The sequence below is a fragment of the Cyanistes caeruleus genome, chromosome 1 (genome assembly GCF_971803275.1).
Source record: "Cyanistes caeruleus chromosome 1, bCyaCae1.hap1.1, whole genome shotgun sequence".
Lineage (NCBI taxonomy): Eukaryota > Metazoa > Chordata > Aves > Passeriformes > Paridae > Cyanistes > Cyanistes caeruleus.
Window position 1 is genome coordinate 80,856,028 of NC_141701.1, and position 9,338 is coordinate 80,865,365.

The following is a 9,338-nucleotide window of genomic DNA, read 5'->3' on the forward strand; positions in this document are numbered from 1 at the left end:
GTCTAAGTTGGAGCTTAATCTTATTCATCAGCATAATGTCCCTTAATATTCTTTGGTTGTTTCATACAAACTGAAGTGTTATACACAGTTCAACAGCAAAGACAAATGAAGACACCCAGCTATAGGAGGGGCTTGTTCTGTGCTGTGTGTTTGTAGATTCCTGAGCACTGTCCGGCGTAGTTCAGATGCAATCTGAACTTACTGCTCTTGAGAAAAAAGCAGAATAAAGGCTGCAAGGAAATCAGGAGGAGAGGCAGTGTGAACACTAATGGTGACCCTTTTTCATGTTTAATAGACATATGGGAAACGCAGCAAATGTGATGTCTGGACACTCTTTGCATACTACAACACATGCTTGATAAGATAAGCTTGAGAGGATGAGATTGCATGCAGAACTTGAGACTGCATTTGTGGAGGGAACCACAAATCAAGGCCTCTGCTTTCCTGACAGTACTCTTCTCTTTGCATCTTGTTACATTAGTTGTAGAATGATATATTTGCAAAGACTAGATATTTGTGACTACTTTGTATATAAAGTCGTGATTGCACAAAGTAAACACAAAAGAAGAAGAAAAAAAAAAAAAACAGTAATGGACCCCTGCTTAATTAAAAAAAAAAAGTCACAGTTAAACCAAATGAAAGAATACTGCAGGCAGGTCAAGAAAAAGTCAAATGTTACAATTGTGACACAGCTCAGTCCTGAAGTCTTGCAAGCACTCAGTCTGTGGCCAGTTGCTGGCAAAGCTAATACTGAAGTATAGGGCTACTCACATGCTAAATCTAGCAACTGAATGACCAGCTGTACTAATTTAGGGAAAATCTGGGAGAAAACCTTCAAATGGGGTCCCTCCAGAAAGCAACTTCAAGTGGCCTCTCCCCCAACTGCTTCAGGAAAAGATTTCCTTGGAGAAAAGTGGAAAATACTGTTTATTTTACAAGTAAGGTATCTAGAAGCAAAAAAAAAAAAAAAAAAAAAAATTAAACTATAAAACCTCTTGCTGTTTGATGAGATGGCAAATCCAGAAAAAGTCCTTGGGTGTAGCTCAGCTCACTCAGTCTCTTATCAGTCCCTCCTGTGCTGGAAAGTGCCGAGGCCCAGGCCCCAGTGGGCTACAGGTGTGAGCTCCTGGTGTTTTTCTGGGTTTTGAGTCCAGAGCAGGTTTAAGCAGATCCAAGGAAAAAGAACAAAAGTACAGTCCAGGGAACTTCTCTACCTCAGCTAGCTAAAAGCTAAATAAAAGCAAAGGAGAGCTCTGTCCCACTGTCTGTCCGTGCTGCAGACAACACTGTCTGGAGGAGCATGGCGGCGAGTAAGTGCCATTTCTGCAAATGAGCTGTGGCTTCTTTCCCCTCCTTTTCTTTAGGAACTTAAAGGTGCAGAACCTTACTGACTCGATCTTCTCAAGTGTGGCCCGGCTAGCTCAGTGATGAAGTCTCTCTTCACTCGAGTTTTGAGCCAGCATATGTTTGTGGGGTTCACTGATTTTCTTCAAGAATTCAAGTCTATAGAGCAAGTAAAGAAATCAGGGGGGGACTCTCTCTCTGGTTTGCATTCCACAGTTTATTTCTGTGAAGGGGAATCCAAAGGACGAGAAACAAAAGATTTGGGGTCTGGGGGGGTCTCTTTTAACAGGGTTTCTCGGAGGGAGGGAACATCAGAGAGAGAACCAATTATTTTTCTCAGTTAGTACATCTTACAAACTTTCTACAAATCAAGGTTACACACACCAAGATAAGAAATAACAGACACCAACTTCTTCAAATGCCCACAAAGGTGTAGGAGTATTCTCCACAGAGGGGCAGTGGAGGAGAGAGGGGGGGCTTGGTTTCCTGGCAACCCAGGGGGGAAAGAAAGGGAAGGCAAGGTAAGCCTGGCCTCTCAGCTTCCATAGCTCAGAGGCATTCTGGGACAGGAAAAAGTTACAAACTTCTGTGTTGGAAAGAAGGGTTCTCTTCTCCCAACTCCGTGCTTTCCTGGGCTAAAGAAACTTCAAGCAGCTGGAAATGCCAGCGGGGTCCTCTCTTTACTCTATCCGGCCTCTCGCCATGGGACTGAAGAGAGAAACTTCAGGAACCATGGTAACCTGACGCCAGGTAAACAGTTAGGAGAAAGAGAAGCTGGGGGTGAGGGGAGAATCACATATAAAAGATGGGAAAAGATACATTTCAGGCTATCAACTACAACACTTTATATCCAACATAAACAGAATAAATGATTGGGAGTAAAAGCATCATAAAGTTGCCCTAGGATATTCCACCCCTTATCCCATACTGTCAGCTTATTACCAAAACTAATACATATTCTAACTCTACAAACACATACATTATACACACATATATTTGTACACATATACAGACAAGAGCAGTGACTTTCAGCAAACAGTGATATTTACTCATGGCTGTCACCCAACAATCAGATCTCCCTGAGGTATATTGTATTGTTCCATCATTCTACATTATCCATGGTGTGCAACCTGGTCCCTGAGCAAAGAGGACCCCACGAATGTATTTGTCTGTACTTGAAGCAGAACTGATCCAAACTCTCTTCCCTAGCAAATCTCTGGCATGTACCACTGGGAATTTGTCTTTGTTTACTGTATGCAGGGGCTCAGATTGGGCAGGGTCTGCTGTGTTGGTGGAACCTCAGGTTCTAACTAACCAGGTGGCCTTTCCTAGGTGCTGCTCCCAGTTGAGATCCCCCACCCATTGCTTTCAAGGTGGTTTTTAACAGTCCCTAGTACCACTCCACTTTTCCTGAAGCTGGTGCATGGTACACCCATTCAATAACATGTTCCCTAGCCCAGCTGTTTATAAGGTTGTTCTTGAAATGAGTCCCATTGTCTGACTCAATCTTCTCAGGGGTGCCATGCCTCCAAAGGACCTGCTTTTCGAGTCCCAGGATGGTGTTCCGGGCAGTGGCATGAGGCACAGGGTAGGTTTCCAACCATCCAGTGGTGGCTTCTACCATTGTGAGCACGTAGCGCTTGCCTTGGTGGGTTTGGGGCAGTGTGATGTAGTCAATCTGCCAGGCTTCCCCATACCTATATTTGGACCAACACCCACTGTACCAGAGGGGCTTCAACCGCTTGGCCTGCTTGATCATGGCACATGTCTCACAGTCATGGATGACCTGAGAAATACTGTCCATGGTTAGATCCACCCCTCGGTCTCGTGCCCACTTATAGGTGGCATGTCTCCCTTGATGACCTGAGGCGTCATGGGCCCATCGAGCTAGGAACAACTCTCCCTTGTGTTGCCAATCTAAGTCTGTCTTTGACACCTCTATCTTTGCAGCCTGATCCACCTGTTCACTGTTTTGATGCTCCTCATTAGCCCAACTCTTGGGGACATGGGCATCTACATGACAGACCCTCACAGACAGTTTCTCTACCCTGGTAGCTATGTCTTTCCATCAGAAACCCAGACTGGTTTTCCCCTATGCTGCCAATTAGCCTTTTTCCACTTCTCCAGACATTCCCACAGAGCACTGGCTATGAGTCAGTGTAGAGGTAGAGCTTTGGCCACTTCTCTCTTTCAGCAATGTCCAGGGCCAGTTGAACGGCTTTGAGTTCAGCAAGTTGGCTTGATCCACCTTCTCCTTCAGTGGCCTCTGCGACCTGTCGTGTGGGGCTCCATACGGCTGCTTTCCACTTCCGGTTCATCCCTACGACCCGACAGGAACCATCAGTAAACAGAGCGTAGCGTGTTTCTTCTGCTGGCAGTTGGTTGTACGGTGGAGCTTCTTCAGCCCGTGTCACTTTTTCCTGCTCCTCTTCATCAGTGAGACCAAAGTTTTCACCTTCTGGCCAGTTTGTAATTATCTACAAAATCTCAGGGTGATTCAGCTTTCCAATATGAGCGTGCTGTGTGATGAGGACAATCCACCTGCTCCAGGTGACATTGGTGCCATGATGGGTAGCAAGAACGTTTCCTTTGAACATCCACCCCAGCACCGGTAATCAGGACGCCAGGAGGAGTTGTGCTTCTGTGCCAATCTCTGAGGCAGCTTGAACTCCTTCATAGGTGGCTAAAATTTCCTTCTCTGCTGGAATGTAGTTGGCTTTGGACTCTCTGTAACTTCAGCTTCAGAATCCCAGTGGTCGGCCTTGAGTCTCCCCAGGCACTTTCTGCCAAAGGCTCCAGGACAGACCGTGGCTCCCGGCTGCAGAGTAGAGCACGTTCTTCACATCTGGTCCTGTCCTGACTGGGCCAAGGGCTACTGCATGAGCGATCTCCAGCTTGATCTGGGCAAAGGCTTGTTGCTGTTTAGGGCCCTATTGAAAAGTGTTCTTGCAGGTGACCAGGTACTGAGGGCTCACAATCTGGCTGCTCTCAGGAATGTGCATCCTCCAAAAACCTATGGTGCCTAGGAAAGCCTGTGTTTCCTTCTTGCTGGTCAGTGGAGACATTGCAGTGATCCTATTGATGACCTCAGTGGGAATCTGATGCTGTCTATCTTGCCATTTTATCCTCAGGAACTGGATCTCTTGAGCAGGTCCTTTGACTTTCTTCTTCTTGATGGCAAAACCAGCTTTCAAGAAAAACTGAATTATCTTCTTTCCTTTCAAACACATCTGCAGCCATATTCCCCCACACAATGATGTCATCAACGTATTGCAGATGTTCTGGAACCTCACCCTTTTCCAGGGCAGCCTGGATCAGTCCATGGCAGATGGTGGGGCTGCATTTCCACCCCTGGGACAGTCAGTTCCAGTCATACTGCATGCCCCTCCAGGTGAAAGCAAACTGAGGCCTGCATTCTGCTGCCAGGGGAATGGAGAAAAATGCATTGGCAATGTCAATAGTGGTGTACCACTTCGCTGCCTTGGACTCCAGCTCATACTGGAGCTCCAGCATGTCCAGCATGGCAGCACTCAGAGGTGGAGTCACTTCATTCAATGCACAATAGTCCACAATCAATCTCCATTCAATCCAGGCAAGGCATGTCAGACTTGCTCACAGGCCAAATGGGGCTGTTGAAGGGTGAATGGGTTTTGCTGACCACCCCTTGTCTCTCTAGTTCTTGGATCATCTTGTGGATGGGGATCACAGCATCTTGAGTTGTTCTGTACTGCCAGCAGTGCATCCAGCAGCTGAGGGGGCAATTGGTACTTGCTGTTCTTTTCTTTTCAGAAGTCCTACTGCAGATGGGTTCTCTGATAGTCCAGGCAAGGTGTTCAATTGCTGGACACCCTCTGTCTCTACAGCTGTTATCCCAAACACCCACCTGAATCCCTTTGGGTCCTTGAAATACCCATTCTGGAGGAAGTCTATGCCCAAAATGCATTGGGCCTCTGGGCCAGTCACAATAGGGTGTTTCTTCCACTCATTTCCAGTCAGGCTCACGTCTGCTTCCACCAAAGCAATATCCTGTGATCCCCCTGTCACATCAGCAATAGAAACAGGTTTTTCCCCCACATGTCTCAATGGGATTAATGTGCACTGAGCATCAGTGTTCACCAAGCTCTCATATTTTTGTGTTTCTGATGTGCCAGGCCAATGAATCCACACAGTCCAAAAGACACAGTTTTCCCTAGCCTCTACCTGGCTAGAAGCAGGCCTCCTCTAAGCCTGGTTATCCTTCTTTCCCTAGGCATCTGGAGGTTCATTCAAGGGGATTGGATGTGATGTCATCATCATCATACCTGGCAGTTCAACTACGGGCTACTGGAGCTGTTTTTTCTGGTGGAACTTCCTCTCTGGGTCTTGCTGTCTTCCAATTCAAGCACCCATTTTGCTAGAGCAGCAGCAGGTTTTCCATCCCATCTCCTCATGTTTTCTTCACCATCATGCAGGAAGAGCCACAGCTCAGCTTGTGGGGTGCATTCTCGGGATTTTGAGAGGGACGGGACCACAGGGAGATGTCTTTAAACATTATTTATTATTGTTCTTCTACAGTCTCATGAAGGAGTGAGAGCATCTTCACCATATTCACCAGATGTTCTTGGTCAGTGGTCACAAGACCACAGGTCACAAGAGTTTTTAAAGTTTAATTAGGCAATGAACTAATGCCATGAAATAATGTTTCTACTTTTACACCAATAGTTAATTAATTTGTTTTGTATGTCTTTGCCGCAGTGTGGACATTCTTAACCAATCATATAATGACACACAAACTACTTGTCATATCTTATTACCTTTTTAACTACTTCTATATCTTAACTTTAAAACCTTCAAACTTTCCTACAACCTAGCTTAATGTCTATTCTATCTAAACTCACATTCTTACTTATGATTCTAAATCCAGAAACCTTCTCCAAGGTCTTAAATCAAACCCTGTGTTCATGTCTATGTCTAAGCTTGCATACACAAGATTTTGAGAGCTTTCTGTGCTTGGAATTCCCAGTTTACTTTCTGTCCTGATCTGGGGGACTTCTGCATTTGGTACCAGAACTTCTGATTTGTATTGCTGAGGTTTGGAGAAAGGCCTCTTTCATCTCCTCCCTGAGTTTCTGGTACTTCTCCTCCATCTCGTCTTCTAATTTCTGCAGACGTGTTTCCACAGCTGTGATTCTTGTATGTATGGGGTCATGCATAGCATCTGCATATGCTTGGAACTTCTTTGCCATATCAAGCACAGTCTCTTCCCTGTCATCCTTCATCATTACTAAAGCAGAAGCATATTCTTGTGGCCCAAGTCGTACAAGTTTTTGCCACATCATGGATGTACATGGCACTAAGTCTGGATTTCTACGGTTTAGGTCATCCACAAAGACAATCTCTATCACTGCCATTTCTCTCAAGCATAGAATCCCTTGTTCTGTGGTCTTCCACTGGGTTTCTTGCATATAGAGATCATCTGCACACAGATGTCTTTCTGCCACACTTCCCAGGACCCATGCCCAGGTACTGTGAGGGTTAGCTCCCCTCATCATCTCCTGGTCAATAACCGGATCGTGTGACAGGGATCTCAGATGCCTCGCTTCAGTGCCATCCAGAACTGTAGCTTCACCTGCGGCGTCCCACAGACGGACTAACCAACTAATTATAGATTCATCAGGTTGTTGGATGTAATCCTTTCTTAGGTCACAAAGGTCTTTCAGGGAAAAGGAATCAATAATAGCTTCTGATTTTGTGTCAGTTTCTCTGACTTCTGATTTTGTGTCATGAACTGGTGTTGAGGGTCCTTCCCCTGGATCATTATTGCCAAGCACTGGCCGATTTGTCTTGTTCCTGTGTTTCTTTTCTGTGGTGACTGCCAGTGGCTTAGGCTCACTGCCTGGTTTGGCTGCTGGTTTGGGCTCACTGCCTGGTTTAGCTGCTGGCTTAGCTACAGCCTGAGTGACTGGGGTAGCTGCTGATTTATCTCCCTGCCCTCCTGCCTCTCTCTGCTGCCCTACAGTATCTAGCAATGTACGATAAGCATATGCCAAGGCCCAGCTTATTGCAATGATCTGTTTCTCCTTAGAATCACCATGGCACTTCTCTTTCAGGTATTTCCCCACCTCAGCTGGGTTCTGAATTTTTTCCCGTGGAAAGTCCCAGGCTGGGGGTTCAGAAAATTTCTTCAGGGTCTGGCCCATATCCTTCCATTCTCCACACCACTCAGAATTTTCCACACCTGGGTCTACTTCTGGGGCAGGGGTCTCATCAGCTCCTCTGGGCATCTCAGGCCTCACTCTATATAAGTTGTGGATCATATAGAGGAAGTTTGCCAGATGAAACACCAGTAAAGTGGTATCCTTAACACTCTCAAAAAGTGACATAGCAGATTCAAAGGAGAAGAAAGAAAGGAAAGGCTGAAAAGCCTCATCCCCTGCTCCTCCTTCAAAAAACTGTGTGCAATTACTAATAAACCCCCAAAACATGTTACTGGGACTGGGAGGCGGGGTCGGATGAAGAAACCATAAACTAAACATATCTGGCACTATCTCCAGTACTTGTATGAACTTCCTATAAATCATTATCACCAAGCCCAGCACAATAGTTGTTCTAATCCACGCCCCTCCACTGTAAAAGCTACATGTTAGGGACAATATTGGAGCTATCTCTGGATAGGAAAATAAACCTAGGGACCAGAAAGGTATTAAAATCTCAGAGAAGCCTAGGGACCAGAACCACATGAAGGCCTTCACCCCGAGAGATATTATGAATTCAAACAACATGGCTACTGACTGCTTTATCCCAATAAAAATATGTACAACCAAAATGCAATCAGTACAGGTTTTTTCCACTTTCTTGAGCCACAAGTTGGATGCCAAATAATGTTTTTGGCCTGATTTAGGGCAAAATTGGGAGAAAACCTCTGAATACAGTCCCTCCAGAATGTAAATTCAAGTGGCCCCTCCCCCAGCTTCTTCAGGAAAAGATTTCCTTGGAGAAAAGTGGAAAAAACTGTTAATTTAACAAGCAAAGTATCTACAAGCATAAAAAAGGAATAATATTAAACAATAAAACCTCTCACTGTTCAAAGAGATCCAGAACATCCTTACTGTGGGATGTAGGTCAGCTTGCTTAGTCCCTTATCAGTCTCTCTGGTGCTGGAAAAAGCCGAGGCCCAGGCCCCCGTGGGACGCAGGTGTGAGTTCATGGGATAGCTCCTTGTCTGGGTTTTCCGTCCAGAGTGGTTTTGAATAGATCCAAGGAAAAAGAACAAAAACACAGTCCAGGGAACTTGTCTGCTTCAACTAGGTAAAAACTAACTAAAAGCAAAGGGGAGCTGTCCCGCTGTCTCTCCGTGTGCTGCAGACACCACAGTCCGGAGAAGAATGTGGAGGAGTGAGTGTTGTTTCTGGAAACAAACTGCGGCTTCTTCTTTCTCCCCCTTCACTCTTGGAACCAGTCTTAAAGGCGCAGAACTCAACATCCAGCATAAACAGAACAGATGATTGGGGACACAAGCATCATAAAGTCACCCCAGGACACCATCCCACCCTTATTACCATCATCATACTCCACAAACAACCAGTTGAGAAGCTGGGCTCTTCCAAGTGATAAAGAAATTATCCAAATGGTGAAGGCCCCCTGGCACAGCTGTTCAAGCTGCAGGTATGGCCTCCTTTGCACATCCTTGCACTTCTCAAAAGGTGCACACCAGGGCACCCAGGCACCCTAAATTTACTATTCTGTCTTGCCCTTTCCTGGCCAATAACTTGGCATCAGCTAACTTTAATTTTTCTCAGTCCTCAATTTAAGTGTAAAATGTAAATAGCAACCATGGTATGTTGGAGGGGAACACACTGATCAGACCTGTCTTTAGGAAATGCAGATATCAGATCTGGCTCTGACTTAATTGTCTCTAAATTCAACACTTTTATATTATCTTAGCTAGATTTTAAATACCTGTTTGCACCATTTTTAGCCCTGGTGATTTTTCTCTATGCAAAAGAACTTGTACA

At 45.5% G+C, this 9,338-nt stretch overlaps 1 protein-coding gene across 1 annotated transcript; it reads right to left on the bottom strand.

Annotated features, from left to right (window-relative positions):
- Positions 1–909: 909 nt before the first annotated feature.
- On the bottom strand, positions 910–8,759 carry LOC147655652 (uncharacterized). The gene has a single exon (XM_086898911.1). The coding sequence runs from the start codon at positions 8,103–8,105 to the stop codon at positions 6,348–6,350; it is 1,758 nt and encodes a 585-aa protein (XP_086755037.1). The 5' UTR covers positions 8,106–8,759; the 3' UTR covers positions 910–6,347.
- Between the last annotated feature and the right edge of the window lie 579 nt (positions 8,760–9,338).

Coding starts and splice junctions, on each gene's coding strand:
- LOC147655652 (XM_086898911.1), bottom strand. CDS start 8,105: ATGTTGTTTGAATTCATAATATCTCTCGGGGTGAAGGCCTTCATGTGG.